Raw genomic sequence first — 11,183 nt, 5'->3', positions numbered from 1 at the left:
AGCAGTTGTAAACTGTTTTTAGAAGTTTAAATGGTTTTTTCTTATTCATGTGTGTGCCACGCAGGACTCCTTCAGGGAGGGACATGATATAAATTTGATAAGAAAATAAGCAAATATACAATATTTGAGAAGATGGGTGCAGAAAGAACACTGTGTACTACAACACAAATATACATGACAAATCACTGTCTCCTTTACATTCCTACCGTGTTTTGTTTTGCTTGCAGTGGCTCACAGGATTGGCGGAGGTTAAGTATGCAGTGTGACTATATTGCTTGCAGTAAATTCCAACATTATAGGGGGGGGGGATACATAACAGTCTATGAAATGTAAAATGTATTTATTTCAGTCACTTTCCAAAAAGTGTATGTGTGTGTGAGTGCATGTATAGGCAGACAAAAGATTTATATAGATATATATAGTGCACATGCACACAATACACATAAACACACAAACATACCTATGTACAGTTACAGATAGGTAGCCGTGTTGGTCTGCCATGGTCAAAACAAAATAAAAAAATTCCTTCCAGTAGCACCTTAAAGACCAACTGAGTTAGTTCTAGGTATGAGCTTTCGTGTGCATGCACACTTCTTCAGATACACTGAAACAGAAGTCACCGGACCTTTCTATATAGTGAGAAGGTGGGGAGGGGTATTACTCAGAAGGGTGGTGGGAATGGGTGATTGGCAGATAGCTGCGATGAGCCTGTTGACGACTCTTAACGACTGCAATAGGTCTAACAGGAAAAAGCAAGGGGTGAGAAGGTGAAAAATGGCTTTGTCATGTATAATGAGATAAGAATCCAATGTCTTTATTCAAACCAGGTCTCTCCATAGTTTTAAGTTTGGTGATAAGTTGCAATTCAGCAGCTTCTCTTTCCAGTCTATTTCTGAAATTCCTTTGTAATAGAACAGCTACTTTGAGATCTTGTATAGAATGTCCTGGGAGATTGAAGTGTTCTCCTACTGGTTTTTCTGTCTTGTGGTTCCTGATGTCGGATTTATGTCCATTTATTCTTTGGCGTAAGGTCTGGCCTGTTTGTCCAATATAGAGAGCTGAAGGACACTGTTGGCATTTTATGGCATACACAATGTTAGACGATGAGCAATTAAATAGTCCCGAGATGGTATGTGTGATGTTGTTGGGGCCAGTAATGGTGTTGTCCGGGTGTATGTGGCAGCAAAGTTGGCATCTGGGTTTATTGCAGGCTCTGGTGCCAGTGTCCGTGTTAAGTCTGGTTATAGTATTATTGTGGGTTAGGAGTTGTTTATACCTATGTACAAACATACATACACATTCCTACAGCATTCTGATTCAGGACTCACTCAAAAAGTGTGTATATAGCTAAGAAGGTATTGTACAGAAAGCATTCTATGCAGTTTTGTACATCAGCACATTTCATCTTCCTTTGAGGTTGCTCAAAACGATAAATAACTGAAGATTTTCCATTTCAAGCAGCTTCTTCCGCAGAACAGTCAATGCCTGCATAGGTGAACTTCTCATACAGGGTTGTATTCACATAAGTCTGGAATTACAATTAAGAAGAATAGGCTCAATATTTTCTCTTTGCCCTCAGCAATGCATAGAAATTTTCTGTGTTGCAGATAACATCCAACTCCCAAGCCCAAATTGTGTCCTTTTATCCCTAATGTGTCACAAAGAGCTGCACTGGTCACAGGACTGGAAAACAGTTTTAGGCTACCAGTTTATGCCAGAACTGCAGGACCTTCAGCTGTTGTTTGGTTAACAAGTTGCATCGACCCTGATTGTGGACTACAACAACAATTGTTGGGTGACAGGTATCCTAGCCCTAGTTGATGCTTTTTCTTTCTCTTAAAAAAACAAACCTATTTTAAAAAGATACTGTTGATGCTCCTGCTGATCAGACCCTCCTATGTCAGGACATAACCTATAAGCTGCAGACCAAGGGTTAGACCATCTGACAAAAGTCTCCTTTAGAACCTGGTGATGTACAGCAACTCTAGGTACAGTCATACTTTGGTTTTCGAATGGAATCCGAAAACCAAGGCGCAGCTTCCGATTGGCTGCAGGAGCTTCCTGCACTCAACTGGAAGCTGTTTTAGACATTCGGGTTCCAAAAAACATTCGCAAACCGGAACACATCTAGGCTTACAGCATTCGGGAGCCAAAACATTTGAGTCGCAAGGCATTCAACAACCAAGGTACGACTGTACACTCAAATAACTCATCACATTTTATGTGAAGAATCATATGTGAATATGGCCAAACAAACACGTGCAAAGTTTTCACATGGGACAGGAGCTGACCAGAGGGGAACGATTTACAGTGGCAACCAAGCAGACCTGTGAGCTGGGGAGCTGAGTAATGCTTTTTTGACCCCAACCTGACAACCGTGATCATCTTTTACCTTTCTTTCTTCCAACATTCTGTTCAGTGATACGAGTATTTGGGCAAATGATGGCCTCTCATAAGGTTTTTCTCTCCAGCATTGTCTCATTAGGTCATAACTGAAGAAGAAGAAGAAGAAGAAGAAGAAGAAGGTCATTACAGCACTTGAATATCTACAAATCCACAGCAAGCAGCCCAAAATTTAAAAGTGGGAGGCGATGATTGTGATAGCAAAAAGCAGAAAAGTCACGCTTTCCAATGTCCCTGGAGTAGAAACACGAATGGCAAGAGGCTGGGGGAGGTTTTCCTGGACAAACAGTCTTGTTATTAAAAGAAGATGTAAAAAAACCCCTCACAATTCATTTCAACAGGGCTTAAAGCAAGAGAAACAGCAGGTCAGGTGTGTGTAGGGAAAGGCGTGAAGCTTTCTCTTGACCTATGTGAAACATTATCAAAACAGCAAAGCTGTGAACACAATCAATTGACAGATGAAATTGTGGTTTCTGCTCCAGGGTAATCACTCTAGAACTTCAACTTCTTTCATGGTTAGCAACTTCCTTCTGCTTTCCAACTAAATTGGTCAAAGTATAATTAATTCTAGGAGTCATCTCCTAACTTACCAGAAGTAAATTGCCCCATATTCAACACCTGACAGATGCGTTTTCTAAGAGAGGTTGTCAGCCAAAGAGGGCACAGGGGGAAAAGGGCATCCAGTGAGATTGAGTTACTTACACCTCATCATCGCAGTTGAGAGGCTTCTCCAGTCTGTACCCTTGGGGCAGTTTCTCATACAGTTCTGCACAAGTCATCCCACAATATGGTGTCCCTCCTAGAACAGAAGATTCAACAGGTCAGTGTCCTAAGGATGCTTGGGGGAGAGGATGCTTGGGGGAGAGGACTATGCACAGGGTGGGCACCGCTTTGCCACGCTCCTGGCGCTGTTTGCCCCATGTTCCTGGCTGCATACCGTAAGGTCGCAAATATAAGCTGCACTTTAACTTCACGGTCAGAATTGGGGGGGGGGGGAGTGAGGCTTATATTCAGGCCAGTACAGTATTATTGTCAGGAGTGTGTGCAGGAGCCAGGCCCTGTGACCAGTAGGACTTTGCAGGCCTGGGGCATTCCTAAGTTTGTTCTGAAGAGGCAAGGTGCGGCCACACAGGTGAGGCCAATTGGTAACTCACAGCACCTGGTGGCAAGAGCCGGGAAGGGATATAAGGTCAGCATTTCCCTTCGGCTCTTTGCCACAGCAACACGTTCCATGCCTTGCTGTGTTTGGCTCCTTGACTCCTTGATCCTCGGACCCCTGACTTCATGACTCCTTGCTTCCTGACCCTTGGACCCTTGGCTACTTGACTCCCGGCTCTCTGACCCTCGGACTCCTGGCTTCCTGATTCCTGGCTTCTGGACCCCAGTTCCTGCTCCCACCCCGCCATCTTGTCCCTGGTTCCGACACCCCCAGCCGGGACTTTGATTGCCTGTGAACCGGACCGTGACAGTTATCAGCAGTGAAACCACAATAGGTAATTAGTCTAGGCATGGTCTAAACAACTGTTGCACCAAGCCCAGTAACCATGTATGAAGGCTTGCCAGTATTTGGTAAAAATACTATATGTAGTTGTGGGTTAAGCCAATCAGGGTCACCCAGTAGCTTCAGAACTGACCAAAGAAAACACTTGGTACAATACATAATCTGCTTACAGAACTCCTTGCCCCCAGAGATAGTGATGGCACTGAGGTCTGATGGATTTGAATAACGACTGATTTGTATCATTTTGTCATTGCATATTATACTTTGTCAATCATATATGGCCGAGAGCTCTCACAAAGGGCTTTAGCTGTGTTATTAAGAATTTACATAGTGCTCACAGACTTCTTAGTGGTTTACAAGTATAAAAACCAATTACACAAACATTATGAATGTCCATAATTAAAACAACACAGCAACTAAAACAGGAGAGACTCGGGTAGAGAGAGACTCGGGTAGAGAGACAGGTGTGTCTTCAAAAGCTAGCAGGATGCCAATACAGTTGGGGCTTCTTGCATTTTGGCACAATAAAGTTTCACCCTTTCAAACGTACCAAGACCTGTGAAATGGTATGATGTATGTTTTTAAATTGTTTTTGTTCTGTTTTGTTTAGTCTAATGTGTTAATGTTGTGTTGTGTATTGTTTATATATTGTATTGTATTGTTTTTTTCTTTCTTTTGCTTCTTTTTTTTCTTTTCCTTTTCTTCTTTTTTGCAAGGTTTAAAAGTAATAAATATTATTTTATAAAAAAAACAAACGTACCAAGACCTGCTGGCTTTCATAGTGAAGAGGTCAGTGATTGCCACTGAGCGATTCTAGCTAAATTGAATCTCCATGTTCAAAGGCAGTGTATCTTTAAAGAATAGTTGCTAGATATAAGCAAAGAAATTACTGCAATGGACAAAAATGGACCATTGGTCTGCTCCAGCTATGTTGTTCTCATATTCTTAACCAAAATAATGATGCTAAAAGCACACACATTACTTACCTAAGCTAACTATTTCCCATAATAGCACGCCATATGACCACCTATGAAAAGAGTAAAAAGAAAAGCTGTAACAATTGTACAGTGGTACCTTGATTTGCATACGGCTTGGTTTGCATATGTTTTGGATTACAAACATGTCAAATCTGGAAGTACATGTCCCAGTTTGCAACCTTTTTTTGGATTACAACCCATATATTTTTATTACGAACAAATTTCTTTTGGAGGCTCCATTGGCGAAAGACGCCTTGGAATACAAGCGGTTTTGTTTTACAAACAGACTTCCAGAACAGATTATAGTTGTAAACCAAGGTACCACTGTATTTAGAAGTACTGGGTATTATAAAATATCTAGTGCTAGTTAAACAGGCACACACCTATAATTATTACAGCTAAAATCAGGTCCAAGATACTTGCGCCATTACAAAAAATATTCGTTTTGCCTCCCCCTTCCCTATTTTTATTATGAAGAAGACAACTAAATACAAAACCAGAAATAAACCTCAATGTGCTTGAAAATAAGTTGGTTTTTTCCAGTTAAACTGGCATGAACACATCTATTTTAAAAGAAATGAAGCAGAAGTAATAGAAATAAAAGGATGCAATTGGACAATCGCTTCTTAAAATGCAAAACCTTTGCCTTTCTGTAAACATGCTGATACAGGGAACTTGCATGGCATTTAAAGGCTCAACTACTGCTCTGAAAACCATTGGGATTGCATTGGCTGTCCAATCTTGTCAGCGTGAGGGTTGACAAACATTGTATGCTATCCTAGAGGAGGAGACCAATGGTAGTTGGTCTCAGCCAAGTCAATGGAATGTCCAGGTAACCACTGGAATATATGTTCCCATTTGCATCGTATGCTAGACCAGGACAGGACCTCTCCATCAAAGGTCCTCTAATCCACTAATGGAGAAAATCCATTGCTACAGCATCTCAGATAGACCTGTCAACCAGCCTCTGCTTAAAACCTCTAACACAGGGCTTTCCAAACTGTGGTTTGTGGGCTGCCAGTGGTCCACAAGCTTCAATCAGATGGCCTGAGGCATGTCCGCATTAAATATCCATATTGATTTTTTTAAAAAAAAATAATTCTATTGCATTACAATTTTGAATTCCATGGAGGGCAGATTATTATTATTTTTAAACATTTTATTAAAGTTTTCTTGGTTTACAAAGGTATGTGCAATGTCTCTTTTTTCAAGTTACATTTTCCATAGGTCAGTTTCATTTGTTGAGACATTAGGGTTACATTAGGAAGAAAAAAGGGGAGAAGAGGTGGAGGGGGCCATGGTGGGTGGGGGTGGGGGTGGGGTCGGGAGGCGATAATGTATGTGTGGGTTTTTGTGTCAGTGTCGTTTGTGCAGGTTCTCTTTGCTATTCGCTTTTTGCTCCTTTGGTGGTGAGAGAAATTGGGGTTGGCCTACGGTGCGGTTGTTTGTTCGTGATTGGCTGTGCTGAACTTGGTTTTCCTGTGTGAGTGGGGTGTGTGTGTGTGTGTTTTTGAATCGGGTTAGCCATATTGATTCGTATGTTGTTGGTGGACTCTTGTCATTGTCTTGTTGGGCTGTGTATGTGATGAAGGGGAGCCATACCGGGGTGACGCTCGGGAGGAGGCTTCGGGAGGCTATCCCTGAAGCCAGGAGAGCAAGAGGGATCTATCCCTCTTCAGCAGAAGCAACGCGAAGCCTGCATTCGCTCCATAAGACACACACACACATTTCCCCTTACTTTTTAGGAGGGGAAAAGTGTGTCTTATAGTACAAAAAATACGGTAAGTTCTTAGCCCAAGGTACCACTGTACGGTGGTACCTCAGGTTACATACGCTTCAGGTTACAGACTCCGCTAACCCAGAAGTAGTGCTTCAGGTTAAGAACTTTGCTTCAGGATGAGAACAGAAATTGTGCTCCGGCAGTGCGGCAGCAGCAGGAGGCCCCATTAGCTAAAGTGGTGCTTCAGGCTAAGAACAGTTTCAGGTTAAGTATGGACCTCCGGAACGAATTAAGTACTTAACCCGAGGTACCACTGTATTGTTACAAATCTATTTATGAATTTTTATCCCAGCTTTCCAATGCATCTGCATTACTGAAGGTCACTTTAAATCCCAGCATCACAGAGTCAGAAACTACATAAACGGAGTCACTTACACATCACTGTTTGAGGTATACACGCTGTAATTTAGGGACTCAATCGCCATCCATCGCACTGGAAGCCTTCCCTAGAACAATGAATTTGGAATGGTGTTACAGCCTCACAACAGTTCTGTTCTGATGCATTACCAGAGTCCCCTAACCCAGAATGGCTTTCCCCTTCATTTCGATAGTTAGACTTCTTTGTAAGCAGCCCTTTGCAGACTGGCTCCCTGCCCTTAAATTGATGGATACTTCCCCCATGTTTGTTTTTTGTTGTTCCCCCTTGTGCAAGAGAACCAGGGATGCATCTAGAGCGGCACTGGTGAAGGTTTTCAAATCTGTACATTATGAAGTTTGCACTTTGATCTTGCTCCTGCATTGATGAACTCTGAGGTTTGTAGAAATGCAAAACTCATCTCAACTTTTGTCACATGTAGCAGCTGGTTCTCCAACTCTGAATGGGTGAAATCTACAAATAACAAAAGCTGAAAACTTCCCCCTTAACTGTCCACTGTCCCAGTCCTAAACTATTAGACTTTAGGCTTAAGTCCCAGTAGTTTCAACAGGACTGCAGCCTTTGTCCTCTCAGATGTTATAGGAAGCTCCATTTTTAATTTCTGCTGCTTCTGAAGAGGAATTTCATTTTTTTACAGGTAATATCAAAGGGCAATTGTTACCTCTGCGCAAGAAACATAGCTGACAAATTTGGTCTTTCTTACCATTGTCTTTTTAACATAAACCTCTTGGCCTCTAGACAGTCCAAAATCTGCTATTTTCGCAACATAGTTTTCTCCAACCAAGATGTTCCTTGCTGCCAGATCCCGGTGGATAAACTAAAGGAAACAAAAACATTATTGCTTTTTCTCTCTTCCCAAAATAGAAAATGTTTGTCCTATCTTTCTGATGTGTGCATCACACATTGCAAAGGCTTATTGCAACTTAAGCCCTGTGCATACTTCACGGGCTTTTGGCTGGTAATTATGAGGTCGCAGAACCTGTAGCCCTCCAAATATTGCTGAACTCCAACTAGACAGCTTGGCCAATGGTCAGGGATGATGAGAGGTGTGGTTGTTATAGGGCAGGCATAGGCAAACTCGGGCCTCCAGGTGTTTTGAGACTACAATTCCCATCATCCCTGAGCAGGGGCGCCGACTTATAAAAAATATTGGAGGGGCAGGGGCCCATACCGACTTATAAAAAATATTGGGGGGGCCCAAGACCTCCAAACCGCTGCTGCTGGGGGAACGAAAGGGGCGAGCCCCGGGCTGCCCCAACCTTAAGTGAACCTGTGAGGACCCGCCCTTTGCTGCAGCCGATTGGCTGCCGCCGTGGGCGGTGAATATTAATGAGCTAGGGGGAATCCCCGCTTCTCGCGGGGCTGGCGCCAGCCCCGCAAGATTGTTGATGGGTCGAGAGCCCGCAACCCCACCCCCTCTCTAGATCGGGAGTGGCTTTGTTTTAACTCATTACTGAATGTATTTTAAAAGGTAACTATCGTCAAACAAGGAAAATAAAAAATACCAACATAATTTTGTGATTTTACAAAGCATAATATAACTAATAATTTTCTTAAATTATTGGGGGGGCAGAGCCCCCCCAAACGAATTTTTGAGGGGGCTCGGGCCCCCTCAGGCCCCATGGAGTCGGCGCCTATGTCCCTGAGCACTGGTCCTGTTAGCTAGGGATGATGGGAGTTGTAGTCCCAAAACATCTGGAGGCCCGAGTTTGCCTATGCCTGTTGTAGGGGAAGAGGCAGGCCATTCAAATGCAGGGGGGCAGACTTGAGTAAAGCTTGCAGGCTCAGTCAGGTCCTCCCTTCCTCCAGCTTACAATCCTTACGCCTGCTTGTGATTGGCCAATTAGGCAGGCAGGCAGTATTCAATCTCCCCAGCCGTCAGAGGGGAGCCAGGAATCCACCGGCTGAGCAGTTCCTGTCGGGGGGCTCTGGCGGGAAGTGACAGTGCCCCACAGCGTTACTGCACCTAGGAAGTAGGTCAACGGACTTCCCCACCCCTGTCGCTGATAGGGTTGCTACCTTTGGTCTGGCAAAATACAGGGCAGAATGGGGTGGGGGACTGCATACCTTGCTAGTGTCCCAGACTGGGACAAACCATTTTTTATTGCAAGAGCATAAAAGAGCCATTTGGGTTCCCATGATCTCATGCGATTTTGTGGCACAATTCCCTGCCCCTAATAGTGTTTTCCCCCCCTGCGTGTGAATTTGTGCAGCGCCCCCAAAGTCGCGTTTGTGGGTGCTGTGCATGAAAAAGCACTTTTTCCGAGTGCAGGGAGCATGGTGCAAAATCGCAACAAAAATAGACACCGTGTTCTCGTGACAAAAAAACCGGCAAGATGGCGTCCGGCAAGATGGCGTCCTGGATTTTGGCTTCAAAGTGTTGGAGAGTATGGGAGAGAGAGACAGAGGGGGAATCAGCAAAACTGTATCCTGCATTGATTCATCTATCCTATGTTGATTCAATGATAGCATTTTTACATTGAAATATTACGCAAGATGGGTGGCAACCACAGTGGAAGACTCGGTAAATAACTTACCGGTACTTGCATTAGCAAAATGAAACAAAACAGCCTACCTGTTTTTGACTCAGGTAGTCCATCCCCCGGGCCACATCCGCAGCAAAGTGCAGTAGTTGCTGCGAGGAGAGTGTGGAGGCTGTGCTGTTGGCAATGGCAAAGGCCGGGTCGGTCTCTAATACCCTGCTCTTCCTCAAGAAGTCTAGCAGGTTTCCGTGGGGAGCATATTCAATGGCGAGGTAGAGGTACCCTGGCATAAAACAGTGAGGGGTTCAGAGAGCCTGTGCGAAAAATGTTGGCCTTCCAAATTTAGGAGTCTTGGGGGCAGGGCTTCTTGAAGGGTTTGGGGGGCCCAGAGCAATTGCCCCCTCCTCACCCCAGCCCCAAATGAAGCTGACCAAAGATTGTCAGTTCTCTCTATGCTATCCCTGCAGGATGAAAGGCTCTAATGCAAATCCTATCCTACCCACAACTTCTCTTGCCTTCCGTGTTTCCAATACAGTGGTACCTCGGTTTTCGAACAACTTGGAACCCGAACACTGCAAAACCGGAAGTAGGTGTTCCATTTTTCAAACTTTTCCCCGGAAGCTGAACGTGCTCCGTTTTGAGTCCTGAGCTTCCGTTTTTACTGTCGCCTTCCATTCAAGCCTTCTATTTCTGATTGCAGTGTTCTGAGGTGATATTTGGAGCTTATATTTGGTGCTTCAGTTTTTGCTATTTACTTTGTGCGTGTTTTTTGTTTTTGAGGCTTTTTCGGTTAATTTGTTTCTGTGTGGAACCCAGTTCAGCTACTGATTGATGGATTTATTGATTGATTGTGTGACTGTGGAAACGGATAAAAGCCTCCCATCCAAACAATGACTATCATCAGTGCAGGTAAGAAAAAAATAAATTTATATTTTTATCATCTACAATACTGTTTATTTTATAGTAAACAACATTGATTATTGCTTTCATTTTATGGACCAATGGTCTCGTTACATAGTAAAATTCATGTTGAATTGCTGTTTTTCGGGTTGTTTTTAAAAGTCTGGAACGGATTAATCCGTTTTGCATTACTTTCTATGGGAAAGTGTGCCTTGGTTTTGGAACGCTTTGGTTTTGGAACCGACTTCCGGAATGGATTAAGTTTGAGAATCAAGGTACCACTGTACCCGGTATGTACTGAGCAAATGGCAAAAGCAAGTCAAGTCTTCTTGACTCAGATTCTACTCTGGGAGTTGATCTTCCATCTTTTATAGCAGAGGTAGGGCAGTACCACTCTTGTCAACCCATGTTGTTGGCCATGCCAGCTGGGGGATGATGGGAGTAGCAGATTCCCCACCCCAGGTATTAAATGAAATCTCCAAGTGCTAATTCTGAGGCAGCCAAGACAGCCTGTGCTCACATTGGAACAGGGAGTCAGTACAGATGTTGGAGCACTGGAGAAATGTACCTCCAGTGGTCCTCAACTGTGGAAGTGAGCCAATCCCACTTTGCACTGGCTGAAAGGACGCGGGTGGCACTGTGGTCTAAACCACTGAGCCTCTTTGCCTTGCTGATCAGAACGTCAGTGGTTCGAATCCATACAATGGGGTGAGCTCCCGTTGCTCTGTCCCAGCTCCTGCCAACCTAGCAGTTCGAAAGCATG

The 11,183-nt window shown here is 43.8% G+C and overlaps 1 protein-coding gene across 1 annotated transcript in view; it reads right to left on the bottom strand.

The window, feature by feature from the left end:
* Positions 1 to 323: 323 nt before the first annotated feature.
* The window catches only part of TEK (TEK receptor tyrosine kinase), a 52,021-nt gene continuing 41,161 nt past the window's right edge, over positions 324 to 11,183 (bottom strand). The window contains exons 17-24 of the mRNA XM_081844834.1: positions 9,613 to 9,803; positions 7,741 to 7,854; positions 7,037 to 7,107; positions 4,891 to 4,931; positions 3,106 to 3,202; positions 2,393 to 2,492; positions 1,277 to 1,528; positions 324 to 460 (exon numbers count right to left, since the gene is read on the bottom strand). Of these exons, the coding sequence (XP_081700960.1) occupies positions 1,454 to 1,528; positions 2,393 to 2,492; positions 3,106 to 3,202; positions 4,891 to 4,931; positions 7,037 to 7,107; positions 7,741 to 7,854; positions 9,613 to 9,803 (689 nt within the window). The 3' untranslated portion in view covers positions 324 to 460; positions 1,277 to 1,453. The remainder of the gene's footprint in view (positions 461 to 1,276; positions 1,529 to 2,392; positions 2,493 to 3,105; positions 3,203 to 4,890; positions 4,932 to 7,036; positions 7,108 to 7,740; positions 7,855 to 9,612; positions 9,804 to 11,183) is intronic.

Source organism: Podarcis erhardii, assembly GCF_964252035.2.
Source record: "Podarcis erhardii genome assembly, chromosome: 17".
Classification (NCBI taxonomy): Eukaryota; Metazoa; Chordata; class Lepidosauria; order Squamata; family Lacertidae; genus Podarcis; species Podarcis erhardii.
This window is presented reverse-complemented; position numbering and strand designations above follow the sequence as displayed.